Source organism: Alosa sapidissima, chromosome 12 (genome assembly GCF_018492685.1).
Source record: "Alosa sapidissima isolate fAloSap1 chromosome 12, fAloSap1.pri, whole genome shotgun sequence".
NCBI classification, from domain to species: domain Eukaryota; kingdom Metazoa; phylum Chordata; class Actinopteri; order Clupeiformes; family Clupeidae; genus Alosa; species Alosa sapidissima.
The window spans coordinates 22,009,643-22,029,429 of record NC_055968.1 but is presented as its reverse complement, the minus strand read 5'-3'; the positions used below and the strand labels follow the sequence as shown (position 1 = coordinate 22,029,429).

General features: G+C 42.6%; 1 protein-coding gene across 1 annotated transcript in view; it reads left to right on the top strand.

Annotated features, from left to right (window-relative positions):
- The window catches only part of LOC121678330 (gamma-aminobutyric acid receptor subunit gamma-3), a 113,216-nt gene that overhangs the window by 11,718 nt on the left and 81,711 nt on the right, over nt 1-19,787 (top strand). The window contains exon 3 of the mRNA XM_042057788.1: nt 15,526-15,593. Within this exon, the coding sequence (XP_041913722.1) occupies nt 15,526-15,593 (68 nt within the window). The remainder of the gene's footprint in view (nt 1-15,525; nt 15,594-19,787) is intronic.

Genomic DNA, 19,787 nt, shown 5'->3' with positions numbered 1-19,787 from the left:
TACCCGCGATAGGAACTGTTTGACCAGAATACTTTATTGTAGGCCTATATTGTAGTATTCTATTACTAAACCACAACATCTTAGGTGTTGGTATACATCTTAGGTGTTTTTCTGTTAATTTGTTATGTGGGTAATATGAAAAAAGGAAAGTAAACCTGCTTAAATATGTTCATCCAGTATTTACTGAAAGGTGCATAATTTGAGGTGCTTGCCATCCAGTGACAAATTAGATGGGTAAATTTACCCCCTTCATAAACTTTTGTTTTACTCAAAGATTTTTACATTTACAGTATAACTTTATCTCTGACCACTTTCAAGCCATGGCCTTTTACATTTTTAAAATCCAATGGTGTTGCTTTCTTAACCCTGATGCCTAGTTTGCCAGATTTAAAAACGTTATGAGAGGAATATTTTTTATTTGGTGTGAAACACACACACATACCTGTTTTTTATGTTTTTCATTTATTTTATAATTTGTATTAATATTTATTTTATCATTATTTTATTTATAAGCTAAGGTTGCTAGCACAGGTGTCTAAAACTAGATAAAAACACTTGCACTTTCTGTTTGCAGTTTTGTGTGGTATTTGAAAAAAAGAACATTGCATTTTCAGCCGGCCCTCCAATCAGATGACGTTGGCAGAATTGGCCCCCAGCTCATTTGAGTTTGAGACCCCTGCTCTTAAGGGTGAAATATTATGAGCCTCCTCTGGCACTCGTCTGAATACACCTCATTTCACATCTATCAGGTGGTTAGTATTCCCCTCTCACATCTCATGGGAAATTGCTGTATATTAGGGTGCAAACAGCTGGCCAACGCCAAATATAAATCAATATTAAATACACGTTCCCGGCCAGTTGTGAAGCCAAACCCCTTGGTCGAGCGATATGTCTTATTAGTGTAGCATCTCCATTTAGGATTTTTATAATCCTTGGCCGTGGCAGTGACAAAGTAATGTGTGCTGACAAGGACACTGTTAATTTTGCGGGAGAGCAAATATGGGAGATAAATATGGACCTGGGGCCAGTGTCTTTGTTTTTTTTTTTTCCAGTCCCATCACTGTCAGCGAATGTCAGGCAAATTGACTGAAGTGTGATTCTGTGCACTACTACCTCGTACATCAAACGAGTCGGGACACATCTATGCAATGCTCAAGAGTGGCCAGACTTAGACCATTTCTTAAAGGGACACACTACCTTTTGGGGAATTAAGTTATTTGCAGTCTACTCCAGAGTTAGATAAGAGAATACATACTATTCACTATTCTCTCCTCTGGCAATAACCAAATATTACACCGTTAGCCTAGCTTTGGATAATTCACTGCAAGTGAGTTACACCAGCTAGCCTGTAGCTAGCCTATAGCTAAAAGGGAGCTACTGGTTAAAGGAGAATTTCGGTGTGATATTGACCTAAAGTGTGTTGAAACATGATACCGAGTGTGAACGTATGTCTCATAGCCCATCTCGGCTTGTCCCCTGCACTCCAAAATCTGGCGCTAGTTAGCCGATGCTACCAACAGCTTTTTCAATGGTGGTGCTTCGGCATCGGGCTAGCCATGCAAATAAATCACTGTTTTACACCATTTACGAAGCTCAATGTATCTCCACACTTAATTGATAGACTTCCGAGGGCCCTGACATTTAAAACGAGACATTGAGAACTTTGAAAAAGCACTGGTAGTTTACTTACAAGACGATTTATACAGACAGTATCTTCACGAAGTTTAGCGTTTGCAGCCATCTTGAATTTAGTCACGATAAGTCTAGCGACGAGTAAGAATGAACAGGTATGATAAGGGATCAGATTCCAAAAATAATTACGTGGAAATGCATGGATTCCAGTTGCTAAATGGTGTAAAACAGTGATTTATTTGCATGGCTAGCCCGATGCCGAAGCACCACCATTGAAAAAGCTGTTGGTAGCATCGGCTAACTAGTGCCAGATTTTGGAGTGCAGGGGACAAGTCGAGATGGGCTATGAGACATACGTTCACACTCGGCATCATGTTTCAACACACTTTAGGTCAATATCACACCTCTCCTTTCTGTGTTCTCCTTTAACTGGTGTAGCCCATTTCCAATGAATGAAGAGATGTAGAGGGAGATGGAGAGAGTGAAATGGAGTGAGAGAGGGAGAGAGGGAGAAAAAAGAGACAGGGAGGTTGACAGGGAGTGCGGGAAAGAGATAGAGTAAGAGTGAGAGAGCCATGTAGTGAGAGGGAGAGGGAATAGAGAGAGGGGGACACAGAGGGGAGAGGGAAGGAATTAAAAAAGACAGAGGACTGAGAGACAGGAGAGACAGTGTGAGAATGAAAGAGAGAAAGATAGAATCTGTGTGTGTGTGTGTGTAAGAGAGAGAGAGGGAAAACGAGTATGAGTGAAAGAAAAGGGAGAGAGTGTGTTTGAGTGAGAGAGAGAGAGAGAGGGAGAGAGAGAGAGAAACCTCCATTGGCCCCATCAGTGCTGTTTATCATGTGGCTGCCACCCTCCCTAACAGCTCGTATACATCTCGGCGGGGAACATCGATATGAGCCAACTCGATTATGATATAAATGTCTCCTCCGACAGGTCGTTACCTCGCGACGGATCGGCGGCAGTTCCCTCCCCCGGGGGCAGTTTACAAACCCCCGCCACATCTCCCCCGGGGACCCCCACATCACCCCCCTCCAACGCCCCTCTGCCGACAGCCTTGGCTAAGGGAGGGGGCCGGGCACATCAAATGAGCATGTCATGATTAAGATCTGTGGCTTACACCATCCTCCTGGTCTCCTGCCCCCTCCTCTCCACACACACATACACACACACACACACACACACACACACCGCACCACCCTTGCCGAGACACCCATCATTCTGTAGCTCACAGAGGAGAGGGCGGACAGATGGTTGGCAATATGTTTTCGACAGAGACGTTTTATTTTGGTGTCACACTTCTGCTCTGCATCCTCTCAGCACGCCACCACCTCCTCCTCTTCCTCCTCTTTCTCCTCCTCTTCCTTCTCCCCTTCTACTTCAGCGTAATCAAGCCCTCCATGCTCTGAGCCCAGCCAATCCTGCCGAGCAGCCGCCTGTGTTGTCATATCAGCTGATGAAAGCGCCGTGTTGCAATTGAAACGATCTGTGATCATGTGAAAAGCTGCAAGTGCCACGAGCATCACAGATTAACTCTGGGAGGTGTTCCATTCTGGAAAGGGCGGGAGAGCGAGATGTCAGCTCTCTGTGATGAGTCACCAGCACTGTGTGGAGATATCGTCCTGTAACACAACCGATGAATTGCATATGACAGTGGTCATGTTACTGGTCTGAATTTATGCTTCTCATAGTCAAGTGAATCTTCTCTTGTATATCGGTCTTGTATGCCACTTTAAATATCTGGATTATTGGAAGTGAGTTACCATGAATAAATCACTAGCAGATGAATGGAAAATGAGAGTCATAATCTTCATGCATTTTGTATGAGACATATGTACAGCTGGTTAAGATTTAGATATACACTGAAGGATCAAAACGAGACAAGCATTTGCTCAGCATCAGGAGCTGACCCGATAGGATGCACCATCGATGTTCGATTATGAATGGAAAGCCTATTATTCATGAGCACTTGTATTCGTAACAAATGCATTGGCTGGAGAGAGAGAGACACCATATCTGATCGCACTCGCTCTGGGTGCCACCAAAAGTGCTGACAGAATCTGGAGAGAGCATAGCAGCAGAAGCAGTGGTGCAGAGATTGGATTGAAAAGCCTCTTTTTGTCGAAAAATCTCACACTGACAAAAAGATGGATTTTTTTCAGGGGGAGAGAATTTTATCATTCTGTACAAACCAATACATCATCCACAGCATGGCCAATTTGGCAACAGTTAAATTCTAAGTTCGAGTCCTGTTTTAGTCTTTTTTTTATTTCTTCCAGGAAGGAGTCCTTGGTGCTAAAATGAATAGACAGTCTCTCATTTGGGGATATTTTACTGCTGTTGTGGTTATTGTTCAGAACTGTGGCCTGCAGTTTGAGGTGAATGTGCTTTGTTTTCATCTGTGTGCTTGGTGGTGACATTGCCTTGCTTCCATTTGTTTGCTTGCGATAATATGCAGGAATGAGTCGTGAAAGCTTTGAAAAAGCCTCAGCTCCTGCCTATTGTCGAGTGTTCGCACTGCACAGCACTTATGAGGACTCTTTAAAAAGATTTTTCACTTTTGCTGGTGTGAGGTTTTGCATAGACAGTAAGAAAAATGTTAGAAAAGCTGCAGTTATCTACAGTGAGCTTAGAGGTTAAATATGGCAAACAACATTATGGTTGAAGAGTATAAGTCAGTGTTTCTCTAAAACATACTGTATGTAACACTGCACATTACTGTATAGCGAGCACTGTAAAAGTGGCCATGTAAAAACGTTTTTCATGATTACCTACAATAAGGCTTGTATTTGTATAACACTTAGTAAAGCTTTAAAATGCAAACAAAACATTTAAATCTTGTCCCAGAGCATATTAGTCGCCATGCCCCAATACCTTCCTCCACAGCACACAGTAAGTGCGACGGGAACACTGTTGCCACTGTGAAAAAAAGGCCTAAATAATTCAGTGAGAAAGGAAAGGGGATGAAATGGCTGAGATGTTGGGAGGTGCCCATGGGCTCCCTGCCTCTGGGATAGACCCTGGTGCTCTTCCTCCTTCTCCTCCATCTTCTCCTCTTCCTCCTCCTCCTCCTCCTCCACCACCTTCTTCTCCTCTTCCTCCTGAATATGTTCGTACACGCACTTTAGAGGAGAAATGGGCAGGTGCATGGACATAGTCTGAGTGTGGGGAGCGCTGCTTTCTAATGAAAGCCTAATCGCCCAGAGTGCAAATCTTCAAAGGACTGTAATTAACATGCAGTGCCACCAACACCCCCCCCCCCCCCCCCCACACACACACACACACTCTGACTCCACCCCAACTTAGCCCCACTGTATCTCTCTCCCACCCAGAACTTTATCGGCGAGCCTCAGCTAAGATATTAAACATGCATGGCTATTTAATTCTGGGCCATCCCCGAAGCTAACTACAGAGTTTCAGCTTGGGATCGGTTTGTCCTCAAGAAATCGGTATTAAGAGGTGTACCTGGTTAAGAGTTTTATCTGTGGCATATAGCTGGAGTTATCTGATATAAAGTCCAGAACAGCGGACCCCCTTACCATCTGGCCCAGAGCCGGCCCGTAGTCATCTGTTATCAAAGGCAAAGTGGAAGCAGTCTGTCTTCAGGGCTTCTTTGATATTTAAGTTCTTTATCTGTGATAAAGGGAGCTAAGTCAGATGACTGTGCTGCATAGAGTCGCTCGACGGGTATTCATTTCCCTCACTGATCGGCTGCAAATCGCCCCAGCTGCAGCATCAGCAGTGGCATTGGCAATGCTGGTAGCAGTGGCAGTGGCAACAGCATCACAGGCGCATGACGAAAGCAGTGCGGCCTGGGCCCCGGCCGAGAATCTATTAAAGCGTAATCTTCGAGCGGAGATGGAAAAAGGGGCTGCCCGTCGTGTCTTTGGTTAAACCCTGCTAAGTGAGGCTTTGATAAGGGCTGGGGAGATGAGAGCGCCTGGTCCCAGCATCAGAGACCCCCTTACAATACACCCCCCCACCCCGCCCTGCCCCCACCCCCCTACAAAGCGTCCTACCCCCACCCCGGGGGCCCTCACTGCTTCTTCCTGCCTGCCTGCCTGCCTGCCTGCTTGGCTGCCTTACCTGAGTTATAGTTCCCCATCATCCTTCTCTGCCAAACTCCGACACCGCTCCTTAATAGACTCTTTATCATCGTCCTCATGTGATCATGGGGGAGAAACCAATATGCTACTTGAGGAGTTGCACGAGGGTGTAGAAGGAGCTGCTTGTGTTATTTATACTGAAGAGCCTGATGAAAGGCTCTTCTTCTGTCCTTCATGTTTGTTAGCACTTGGAATAAATCTCAAAAGAAAGCCGTGTTGTGAGTCCTTTCAAACGCTCTGCCAGCAAAGAATGGTTTTGATACACTCTTAAAACGAATGTGTTGAAAACAACACAACTTGCGTTGTTTTTAACACATCTCTGTGTCCAGATAGGGACAACATAGTTTGTGTCGTTTCCTTTTTTATTTGTTACACAATATGTGTTGAAAATAATAAATCTTGTGTTGAAAATAACACAACTTGCATCAGTCTCTGTGTCCAGATACAGACAATAAATACGGACATTTGTTTTAAGAGTGTAGTAAATACACAATCCATGTCCAGCAGACGCTTTAAACTTTCACTGGTTCAGCAGTGGAGAAAATGTGAGCTCTTCCTAGTAGTGGTGTCAACAATAATCGATTCGGCGATGCATTGCAATGCGGAGCATGCACGATTCAGCATCGATGCGGCAACGTGCCATAATCGATTATGTCACTGTTTATTTTCTGGCCTTGAGTGGACAATAAAGTTGTGAAGTTTCAGTTACTTCTGGGGGCATTTCCGGAGCAACGTTGTAATGACATGCGCAGCCTGTAGCTACATGCTAAGCGGCAGCACTAGCTAGCATAACAACAATACTAAAGAATCAAGATGACGGAGAGAGATGACCGCGATAGACGGGTAATTAAAAACGCACCCAAAGCTTGGAAAGCGGACATCTGGGCACATTTCGGATTCTACTAATTTAATGGGAAACTAGACAAGACGTATGCAGTGTGTAAAACCTGACACACTAACATCAAGCACGTTGACAATACAACTTCACAAACCATGTTGATCGTTGGCATCCTGAGTTGGCTTCGTTACTGTGTGTGTACTGTGCACTATGTGCAGGGTAAGAATTTCACGACGGTCATGGCCATTGTTGCCCCTTGCCCCTTTGAAAATCAGAGGTTTACAGGCCACGGTGGCCTTGGTGCTCCCTTCTTTCAATATTCTGTTTTGCGTCCGACTAATAACGATTTTTATTTAGCCTATGCCTCTCAAAATAATCGAAGCATTCACAGCGCAAATTAATTTAGTCTTTTACGCAATGGAGAAAGTGACAATGCAGGGAAAGAAAGAAAGTGCATCCAAATTCACCCATTCTTCTCAGTTGAACTACTCGCGAACGACAGACAGACACACAGACATCACAAGTAGCCTATCACATCACATGCTGTGGTGAATGGTTCGCGAGAAAATTACACTTAAGTGAATGATATAATTCAATTTAATCATACTGTAATTCTACTGAAGGTTCTGCGCCCATCTCCCTACCCATTCATCTCGGTGGAATACTTCATGAACCCTTCGTTCAAAACATAACAAACCATATATCAGAATAAACAGCTGACCTTACCGAACAGAAAGGTGTAAAGCAGTAGTTAGCTGTTCCAGAGTAATCCAGTTCTGAATTTGCAGCAAATTTCGACATGCATGTCTCCAAATTTGGGCTTTAAGTTTTACAATGTGTTTAAATTATTCTACATGATTTCATAATGGGCCAAATACAAAATAAATGTTACAAATATCGCCTAGATATCGGTAAATCAGAGGACAGCTGACTAAGAGTTTGTGAAAGTGGCCTTAATGATCACAAAATGCTAAGCATGCATCTATGCTATTTGAGTTTCTTAAAACTGAGCTGTGCTTAAATTGTTCAATACATGATTTCATAACAGGCCAAATATAAAATAAATGTTAAATAGATCCTAGATATATAAATATTAGATGTTTAGATGATTTACAGTTCTATGTAATATGCCATGTTTCATGTTTTTGTAATGTTTCATAGGCTACAGTGATGCAGGTCTACTGCTGTGAATAGGCTAAATACAACTTTGATCATTTTTATAGCTTACTACTGTATAGTTAACTTTGGCCTTGGTGCCCTGACATGTGGCCTTTGTGCCCCCCACCAAATATGCCCAACTGAAGGCCAAGTAGCCTTGCCCCTAAAATGGTGAAATTCCATTATTTAATGGCATTTATGTCAAAGATACAGGAGAGTGATAATACACACATAGCAGCCAATAAAATCTGTTCAATATCTGACTGCTTGTATTGCCTCATGACCTCAAAATTTGCCTTGTGTGCAGTAGAATTTTGATGCATCGCAATGCATTGCAATGCATCGTAGAATCGAATTGAATTGAATCGTTACCTGGTGAATCGTAATCGAATCGAATTGTGAGGGCAGTGCCAATGCACACCCCTACTTCCTAGGGAGTTTGTTGACCCTCCCAGCAGTGACACACTTTCCAGTTGTTTCTTCAACATTTCATTTTCTGCTTTTTCCTCAAATAGCTTCATCATTAGCATCATTGATTAGAATCCTTCAGAGTTTAATGGATCTTCACAGGCTGTTATTAGAGTTTGTTCAGGGCTCTTTGATGGCAGAGCTGATGTGATTTATGTGCATTGTCTTCAGCCTCATCTTCAGCTGATTAAACACAAAGTTTAAAAGAGAAAGTTGGAAGTTGTTGAAGTCACTTAATATTCAATGTCTGTATGACAATACCCACAAAATAAACACTTGAGGTTTTGGTCCCATGTTCCATGAACTTACTATACAGTCAGACCCATGCTCAAATTCTTAACACAAATTCATGTTTATCTAGCCTGGGCGCCAGCCAAACTTAGCCCCGCCCACAACATCACATCAGGCTAATGTTTATCCATAGATGTGAAAAATCTATATAGTTTAGTTTACAACCGTCTTATTTCTATACAGTATATGACACAGTAATGTATTTGTGATAGCTTCATGTTGCATATAATGTATATTTATCATAATAGATGATAGAATATGTTCAAGTACACATTAGTACATGTCACTAACCCTACATCAAATGCTAACCATAAACACATTGATAGAGGCACAGTATTCAGATCATTTTGTACATTGAACAGTAGACTGTACATAAGAAGGATGCTTAGATGATTTGGGAGTTTTCAGCTGTAGGGGATCCAGGCCGGTCTCTCCTATATTGTCCAGCCTTTCCAACTTGCTCTTCTTGCTAGCCAAATGTTACATAGTTCATGAGACATCTTACAGAGCCATTCTCTAATGAACAATCAACGGAACGAACAGAAGACACACTGTTCTCACTGCCACAGTGGTGTAATGCCCATCATACAGATTGGCCCATTCTTGCTCATGCAAAGTGCCTTGGCACACGACACCAGCAGTTTGCAGAAACCACTGCCTGCCAACTTAATGGGCTGCAACGCAAGGCCTCTAAAGACCAGTAATGCACAATGATGGGGCTCACTTTGCCATGTGAGCATGAGAATGGGTTATTACAGCGGCAGCAGAGGTAGCAGCGGTGTCAGCAGTGTGTCAAAGCACGGGCCTAATAGATCTAAAAGATGGCTCTTTAGACGGAGCATGAAATCCCGCCCATGAATTGTTCATGGCGAGCAGCGTGGCGATGCGAGAGTGGTGGCGCCGGAGCGAGACCCGTCGGGGCCGGCGGCCCAGAGGGAGCACAGATGACTGGGCACTGGATCCTGGCGACCCCAGATAAGGCTGCCGCAGCAGGAGCAGGAGGGGAAGTGGGAGGATAGGAGAGCTCCCGGGGGCCAACCCTCTGCTCAGCTCTATCTCAGCTCTTGCTCCCACTCGTCTGTTCTCCTCATCTCCCTTCCCTTACCTGACCTGTTCTTTTGTCTTTTCGTTTCACTCATAGACTGTATATATAGTAGTCTATGGTTTCACTTCACTTCTCTCCTTTACTCTCTCTTGTTTTATACTGTATGTTCTTTTCCCCCTCCTCCTCCTCAGTCTAATTTAAACTCCTGTCATCTTCTCTATTCTTTTCTCTTTCACCTCTCTTACCTTATCCTTCCTTTCTTTTTTCCTCATCTCTTCTCTCCTCCATTCACCACTCTTCCTCCATTCACCATTCTTTTACCCCCCTCTCTCATCTCCTCCATTCACCACTCTTTTACTCCACCCTCTCTCTTCTCCTCCATACACCACTCTTTTACTCCACCCTCTCTTCTCTCCTCCATACACCACTCTTTTACTCCACCCTCTCTCTTCTCCTCCATTCACCACTCTTTTACTCCACCCTCTCTCTTCTCCTCCATTCACTACTCTTTTACCCCCCTCCTCTCCTCCATTCACCACTCTTTTACCCCCCCCCCTCCCATCTCTCACAGTGTACCCAGTGGCTGTGATGATTATGTCTCTGTCAGAAGTGAGAGGTGTTTGACTACTGCCCAGCCCCACTGGCGAGCCAACCAGGCGACCAGACACAACAGACCGTCATCCAGGCCTGAGCAGCTGTCAGGGGAGCAGGCCAAGCAGCCCAGATTATCAAATGGGATTAGCAGGATGGGAGAAATGACATTACACTGGATCACTCTCTCTTTCTCTCTCTCTCTCTGTTCTACTTTTGCCCCTCATTCTCTCTCTCTCTCTCTTTCTCTCTCTCTCTCTCTCCCTCCCTCACTCTGTCCAGATGCTGAGAGAGAGAGAGAGAGACAGAGAAGGAGAGAGAGAGAGAGAGAAAGGAGAGGAAGAGAAAAGGAGGTGTGAAAATGGTGAACGTGGTTTCAGAGGCAGAAGTGTTATGGCAGCTCTGCTTGAAACCAGGGGAAGATACAAACAACTTAGGTGGGGTCATAAAGGAAGACAGATGTACGCCTCCAGAAAAATAGCTGCTCTCTTTTTTGTTGAGCCTACTTACAGACATTTTGTAAAGTAATGTACTTTAAAGATATCCTTCATGGTTTAGTTAAAGAATTTGATTCAGTTCCTACTTATCCTCCAACGTAGTACAAGCGCATTTTTTTTCCTGTAGTTCGAAATGAGTTGCACTGCTGACTCAGCTCTGCAGTTTCTTTTTTTTCCAGCACAGCTCTTTTTTATGAGGGTAACCAGTTCCTTCTGGTCACTGACATTTTGCCGAATTACTTTGTGTGCATGGACAAGCAACCTTTTAGGCAATGAGGTTGTGTAGATAATGGCATTTTTTTGGGTGAACTATTGCTATTTACTATTATAAAGACATTATTATTATTCTCATGTCTGTTTCTCCCTTTCAGTATTTCTTTATTTATTGCAAGTGTTTGTTTCTGTTTCTACCCTGAATCCAAATCATTCGCTTCTCATAGGAGCTCAATTTGCTATGTAATGTGTTTCTGTATTTTTGGCATTTCGAAACAAACACAGGCAAAAAATAAACATAACGGATAATAAACATATTGGCCTAATGATAATTTAAATATATGTTTTCTGCACACATAAGTTTGCACTGATAGATATTAGATAGATATTAGCATAAATTCATAAACAAAGTTTATTTCTGTTTACCATGTCTGAATGTGTTTATCACTGTTATTCACTCTCTGTTGCCAAGCAAGATGAAAGTATAATTGCAATAAAAAGCCAGACATAACAAACAAACAGTGCAATCTACACAGATTTTTTGTGCTGTTCATTAAAATATTAAGTAATTTGGCTTAGAAAATGAAAAAATGAAAAAAGTGAATTTATTAGAGCAGATAACGGGTTGTTAATGTTTTCCTATTTATATTAAAAAAAACTCCCTCCCATCATTTCAGATCTCTCAGACCATCTTATCTGACAGATGCGGTCTACTAACTTATTATTGCTATTCTATAACTTATTATTGCTATTCTCCTTATTATAGTTTGATCAACATTCTAATCTGTTCCCTGTTCAATTTTTAAATATTATATTGTTTTTGTATTTTTATGTTGCTTTGGACAAAGGCGTCTGCCAAATCCCATCCATAACCATAACTAACAGTGTCTGACACTGATTCACAGAAAATACCCTGGGGTGACACAGTAAGCCCTCTGAGGGAGGGGCAGACATTGGACTTTAGGAACAGGCAACAGGTTGGTCTGAGGTCACAGAGGATGAGGAGAAATCAGAAAATGGAGAGAGAGAAAATTTTCATTACCTAAATATGAACATACTGTACATACACACAGACACACACACACAGACACACACACACACACACACAGACACAGCCGCATGGACACATGCCAACACAAACATGCAAACACACACACACTGCTCTCCATTGCCATCTCCATTGCCATACAGTTCATAACTACAATTATCATTATTCTGTTTTATTTGTGTGTTTCCCCCTCTTCCTCTCCCCTTTTGATATATTTGACCCAAATGCTTTGGCAATACTGTACAACGTATGGTCATGCTAATTGAATTATGCTAATTGAATTATGCTATAAATCATGCTTTTGAATTTGAATTTGAGAAAGAGAGAGAGAGAGAGAGAGAGAGAGAGAGAGAGAAAGAGGGAGAGAAACAAAGGCAACAAACTGGAGTGGAGCAAATGTGACTGCTCTGACAGTACACACAAGTTCTATGGTAAAGCGAATGTGTGGGGGACAGAGTCAGAGTCCATCGATAGTCTGAGCAAAAGGAGTTTTCCACAGGGAGAGCAATTAAGCCATAATGACCAACCCAGTGTCAGACATAAAGGCCATAAGTCCATTCTGCAGTGCCCAGCTGTTACAGTATCTCTCCACACAAGGCTGCTCTTTCCAGACCAGACAGAGCTTTCTTTAGTAACACTCTCTGTTATCACAGTGCAGCACATCTCTTGTTATGATGTTAATACAATGTGTTTAAATGTGTAACACACTTTCTATTAGTATGTAATAGCATACTAACATAACTGTATGACCTGACCTTAGCTATGCAATTATGATGCAATATGATTTTACTCTTTATATTATGCAGTGAAATATGAAGTTGTGATGAAGTTCTTACTTTTTGGAGATACTTTTAAAGGTACTCTCTGCCAAATGCTTCACTTTATATCTCCTATATACTGCGCTGACTGTGTGAGGTATTCTATTGATGTTCATCCAGTGCTCCTCATCAGTGGTGGGTCTTTTTAAGAAGTAGGAATAGTTTGGGTCCTTTCAAAGATTGTCAGCGTGGCATTGGCTCTCTCTGGCAGAGAGTGGTTCTTGGAAAGGCTCTATAGAAAAAAAGGCACTTTCATCCCTTAAAAGTCTTCACCAAGAAACCGAGGATGCACTCATCACGGCCTTCCACTGTTGCACACAGAGGCCATTGTGTGCAGGAATTTGGGTGATTTAGATGGTCACTCACTCACACACAAACACACACACACACACACACACACACACACAGAGAAAAAGTAGAGAGAGAGAGAGTCACACATACACATTATCATTATCCCACACACTGCGCTGTCTCCTAAATCATCAGCACCTCTGCCTATCTGTGGAGCAAGCCTAAACTCCAGCAGTGATGCCCCTCCACCCCCAACCTCACCCCAACCCCATGCACCTCCTCCCATTCCACTTGCACAGCTCCAGTGCTCTATGTGTGAAAAGCCTAATAAAAGGTTGTCAATGCAGTCTTTCACACATCTTAATTTCTCCCTTCGCCCAAAAAGGCTACTTCCGTGCTCTTTTCATCTCTGGCACCAGGACGTGCTTTCCACTGAGCCTGATGTCCATCACACAGTAGCTGTGGCATGTAGATGTGAAAGGGAGAGAACTTCATGGGATTGTACATCAGGACCAAGAGTGACGAAAATGAATGTATTCACAACCCTTTCTTTATATATATATATATAAAAAATCAGTTGATTGGTTAGATTGATAGTTGCTGCAGCCTTTTGAATGATTTCATCAACAGGTGACTAAGAAATCTTGTAGATGCCTTCAAGTTCTTGTTATTGACTTGTAACATTTCAAACTACAGATGATTTCATTATATTGTCATTTTGTATTTCTATTGTTATTGCACAGACATAGAGACTTCAGATAGATTTCACATAAATTCCAGAAATTGTATCATCCAGAATAGTGATTGGACAAGATTCTTGCATATCCAATGCCCCTTGAACACATTTGAGGAGGTACAGCAATGTTTTTTATTGACAGTGATGGGCTGGTTAAGCAGAGGATTGACACCGCCCTCTGTGTTAACTGGTGATGTCCCCCATCACTTCCCTAATGTTAAGTTCACCTCTCTAATCTGAGTCAACCTCTATTAATTAGCCGAGAGTCACTGATGTCAGTGTTAATTGGCGTCTCCAGATGGTGGAGGACAGCTGTCTGACCATCGCCTGTCTAAATGAGCTCTGACAATATGACCAGATGTGAGCAAGAACGCATAGGCCACAGCAGTACTTAGAATGCTCTTGGGATGTTGTCCATCACCAATGGATGCTGCAAAAGACAACCAAAGGCATGAGTGAGGTTTTTGAGTTCTGGAGAAATGCTAGCTTCATAGACAGTGAAGGCTTAGACCGGCGTCAATGTTAGTAACCTGATATTTACTAGTCAAAACACAAAGATAACCCTGGTTAGGGATGCTAGTGTTGTCTAGTCACCAATATGCAGATTAGAAATTAGATTGTTGCTTGTCAAATTTTAAGGATTGTCCTGTACAAAACTGTTAGTCTGAAAATCTACATTTTATGTAGATGTTTAACAGTGTTAATCTTAGCCTGCAAAGTCAAGTGTATTTAATCTAGCCAAAAATCATGACATGTTCAAAATGCAAAATATGCTGATCTGTGGTGGTGTGTGTGTGTGGGAGGGGAGCAGGCTTGTGCAAAATTCCAGAATTGAATTGAAACTGAAATTCCAATTAAATTCTTAAATTTCACTTGCATTTCAATTGAGGTAGCAAACAGGAAGCAGAATTGCAATTCGAATTGTGCACAACCCTGGAGGGGAAGGGGGATTCCAGCCTAGATATGCCCCTCTCTGCAGTTTTTCCTGCTTAGACCAGCATGACCAATGGTCTCCCTGTATGTTTAAGCGGCATATGCAAGTCAAGACGTGCAGATCTTCCTGAGTAATCTAGTTCTGTCCAGCAAAACCCAACACACTTAATATGTGTTCAGCATACAGTATGTGTTTTATACTCATGATTAAGATGCAGTAAACAACTCACTGGTGCTTATGATGGTGTTTATGCACTCCACCTGAACTATTTACCTCAATTTAAGCTTGTGAATGCGGGGGGAACTCCTGGTGCAAACCCAAGTCTGAGGTGTACCCAGATAGCAATTAGAACAATTCAATTTTTAATTGTCTGTCCCCTCCTGGAAAACATGCGTGGTCTTTCGCAAAGCCAATTACTGGCTTGGCTCATTTGCATTTTAAGTCATACCTGAAACAACAGGCTTTATCGGCCTCCTCACTGTCCCTGTGTGAACATGTGGAGCCTAGGCAGTTGGAGGGATAATGCTAAGGGAAGCCACACAAGCCGTGTGTGTGTGTGTGTGTGTGTGTGTGTGTGCGTGTGTGTGTGTGTACGTGTGTGTGTGTGTGCGTGTGCCTATATATGTGGCCTCTCGGTTAGCGATGCTTAACAGTACTACGACTCTCCAGAGATGTTCCCTTGGTTTGGAATCGAACGTGCTTGAAATGGATGATAAATAAGCCTCTGCACTGATCCAGGCTATCTTTGACCTTCGATCCTGAAAAAGTAGGGGTCCTGGCTGGCTCGCCTCACTGGAGATGTTGGGAGATGCCCGAGGGAGATTAACATGGTTTCTCTTTTGTTTCTCTCTGTTTGCAGTTAAACCTACGGTGATTGATGTTGACATCTATGTGAACAGCATCGGGCCGGTGTCCTCGATAAACATGGTAAGGGAAACTTCATTGATGTGTACAGTTGACTCATTCTATAACAACATGGCCAGGTGGTCTTATCTTTCTATGGCAGGCTTCAACCTCATCTTCTAAGAGACATTCTGAGAAAACTGTAGAAAGCGATTGCATCTTTCATATTCTTGTTCATTGGCCTCAATTATAGTTAATCCAAAGAATGTCATGGCTGGTGACTCAATTGCAAACCTTCTCGTTTTATGGTTAATCCAAAAAGTGTCATGGCTGGTTACTCCATAGGAAAATACAGTATGTCAATATTGTGGCGTAGTCGGAGTTTAGAAAAGTGATTGAAGAAAAAAAGAAAACATCAGGTTTCTGGTCTTCCTTCTCTGCCGGATTCTCTCTGCTTTCCCAAACTGTCCCAACTGTCCCTACTGCATCTGTCTGATCCAATCAGAATTAAACAATGGAATTAATGACATATGTAGCATCATAACTGACACGTCCTTGAGTGATCAGCATTACTGGGTGGGTTTTACGATGGGGTGCGAATCCTTACTTTTCTTTCTACTGAATCCTTCTGATTCCCTAAACAGCCTCCTGTTCCACCTACACTTAACCCTGGTGACTGCACATGTATACGTAGTTGTCATATGGATATTCTACATTATATTACCTTCTTGACCTTTATCCCACCCACACACATCACCTTTACATTAGCAGTTTCACCTCGCTTTTGACACAATCGGAATCCCACCCTTTGCCTCTTCTCTGTCTGGCTGAGGGGGATGCTGGAGGCTTGCTCTCTAGGGAGGGATATGGAGGCTGGAGTCAGCAGTCCCTGGTGGGGTGGGGAGGGGAAAGGCCTATGGGGGCGGCGGTCAGCTTTACACACATGTGCGGAGGAGATGGGGGATGAGGTTATTGCCAAGCTAGTCTCTCTGTCAAGGCCCGTGGGCAGAAAGTCTAGTCTCTAACTCTAGCCACCCTGGTGAGAGGTTTTTGTTGTGGTTAACCGAGGCATGGTTGGATGTCAGTGATGATAACTGGTGGAGCGTGTGAGGGGGCTACGCTGAAGGCCCCATGGGGCTGGAAAGAAGCAAAGTGTTAAAAGCAGCATGGCAGGCGAATCATTAGAATCAAAGGATTTGACCACCTGTATTGAATTTCAATAGCAGATCATCAAATATGACACCATTACCACCTACAATGGAGATACTGTGGGTCAAATTGCATTATTAAAGTATGACTGCATTTTCATCACAATAGCATGAGATCATTATGCCAAAACGATGGATATGACGCTCACTGTAGGTAAGAAGGTCTCATCCTCAGGTTCAAGTATGAAATCACTATAGCACTCTGGGGTTAAATCATTATAGTTCTGTCAACTTTAGAGCACAGTAATTAAATGCATTATAAGTGCAATTAACATCAACTGTATTTGGTGAAGGTTTAAAGACAAATCTGTCAGAAAAGTTTGAATGATGAAAAGTTTGAAAGGGTAAGCTATGGGAAAATGTGAAGGGAGATGTTTAGTTATCCATGCGTAGCCCAAACAAGTCTTATATGAACCTCAGGAAGACGAGTTCAGAAAAAGAACTTCCTGATGATGAAAACACTTAAAACACTGTCGAGCAAATCAGACGCTGGTGACTGATTTGCCACTTGATGGTGCTTGAAAGAAATGTTCATGCCTCAAGTGAGTGTGTGTGTGTGTGTGTGTGTGTGTGTGTGTGTGTGTGTGTGTGTGTGTGTGTGTGTGTGTGTGTGTGTGTGTGTGTGTGTGTGTGTGTGTGTGTGTGTGCGTGCGTGCGAGCGTGTGTGTGTGTTTGTGTGTGCGTGTATGTGTGTGTGTCCTGGTATGTATGTGCATATTTGCATTTTCAGGAAGCTTACCAAAATAAAGTGGAGAGGCTGTCACACAGCTGACAGACATTGCACACTACCCTACCGTAATGGCAGACATTTCTCACAACGGTTATCAACCTAATGAATGTGCCAGAATGTCATAGCACAGATGAACGGAACATTCCTATGTGACAGCTCCTAGACCGAGTCTTTGGAAAGAGGTGGTTTGTCTTTTTGAGAGACTACATTTGAACACCTAATGTTGCCATTCGTCAACAGTGAGAAATGGCAAAAAAGTAAATATCCTGTATATTAGATAAAACATCACAGACATTCAGACAGTTATCTTATTCCAACAATCTTTTTCATTTCAGCTTATTGCATCATCTTTATGAGCTGTCAGAGAGGAAATGAGGAGCTAATAGATTATGAATGCTTATATAAATATGAATGATCTAGAAAAATGTGCTTCTCTCCCTGGTGTTCTTTGTGACAATTTAGCTCATCTAGCAAATTCTAGATGTATGTGGAAGCAAAGAGGCATAATTACTCATACAATTCTTGGTGTAGTCACAGCAGACACAGTCACAGTTTAAGGTCCATCTGGACTTGCAGGACATCATTTCGTTAGAATAAATATGGAGCATATTAACTTAAATCTTCCTCTGGTGAGACAAGAACAAAGGATTGCCACTGAAATCACTTTCAATGTAACACATTGCTGCCTCACGTTGTGTCAGTTCAATGATAGGTTTCTAATTTACTGTCTTGGGAGGAATTACAACAAAACGTTGCTGTTACTGTCAACACCCCTTTGGCACATGAGCTCCACTGTTCAGGATTTGGAAGCCAATTGAAAATTGCTTCTCCAATCATTTAAAAATACTTTTTTGAAATAAAAGAGTATATGCTGTGAGCCCTGGTTTCAGTTTACCATTAGATATTTTGTACTGAAGCGTAGTTGCCGACCAAGGACTGAGAAGCAGGTTGGGCATGGCAGCTGCATTGTGCTGCGACTCAGAGGGAGTGTAAACATGGGCAGGAGTTCTGTCTTCAGCTCTGGTTGCAGAACATGTGCGTGCGCTTAGGTATCGCGACACACACATTTCTCTTTCTTTGTAGCGTGACAAGCTCATTGCAGGCACAATCCCATCGGGGATTTATTTATCAGTTGTCACTGTTTTATTGTTTTGGGTTTCACCATTTTAATCGAGTGTATAATTAAACAGCATTATGATGTCTCAGAGATGATAAACCGAGATGAATTCTTTGTTTCTGGGGAAAAACGCAAATGTAAAATGCAACAATGACCTGTCGCTCTTTCCAAAGATAAAAGGGTACTCTGGAATGAACCCAGAACAGTTTAATTCTAGAATTTGCAGACTAATTGTAGATTTTGCTTTCTTTTGGCCTGAACTATCCCTGCCTTGCTTAACCTCACCTACCCTCAAAAACAATAACACAACAAAATGGCCGCTCAGTCTGACATTGTGATCCAAGGCATACAGTATAACCCATACTCGATAAATATCCTCTAAAGAGAATGTACGTAAATTGTTTCATTTGCGACCCCCCCCCCCCCTCCCCCAACATTTTCTGTGCCTCCTCTGCATATTCCATTAGGCGACAAGCAAATTATTCTCATTTTTCTTTTCTTTTTTTGTTCCCTAATGGCATGTGCTGTAGCTGCACATGAATTGGTAAGAGACAATTAATACATCCCCATTTAAATACGATGGACACGGAATGCTACATGGTTAATTTGACTGCAATTAAATAATCAGGCGATCATTATTCAAGAGCACGTGGAACATTTTACGGTAGGTAAGCAAATAGACTTTTATAATCAGTATGCGTACAGTGTGCTAACTTGCTGTCAAACAGAAACCTCTCAGCTACCTTGGCTCTACCGCTAGGCCCAGAAGCACCACTGCCCAGACCTATTATTAGGAATGGTTGAGGGAAGTGAGCTCTTGAATGGAATCTATAAAGAAGATTATAATAGATACTGTCTGCGTTGTTGAAGTGAAGCATTGTTCAGTGATTGAACTGATATACAGTACTATTGAAAACAAGCACCCTGCAAGTGTGTAGGCGTGAGAGAGAGAGATAGAGAGAGAGAGAGAGAGAGAGAGAGAAAGAGAGAGAGAGAGAGTGATCTCTGCTGATCTGGAGCCCCTGTGTGAGTGTGTGGTACAGCTAACAGTGTGTGTTCCTCTGATTGTGCATGTGTGTTGGCGGGGAAAGTCCTGAATGTGTTTATCACCATCTGTGTGTGTGTGAGTGTGTCTCCTTCTCTCTCTCTCTCTCACTCACTCTCTCTCTCTTTGTGTAGGTGTATCAGAAATGAAATGGCACAAAAAGAAAAGGTCAATTTTC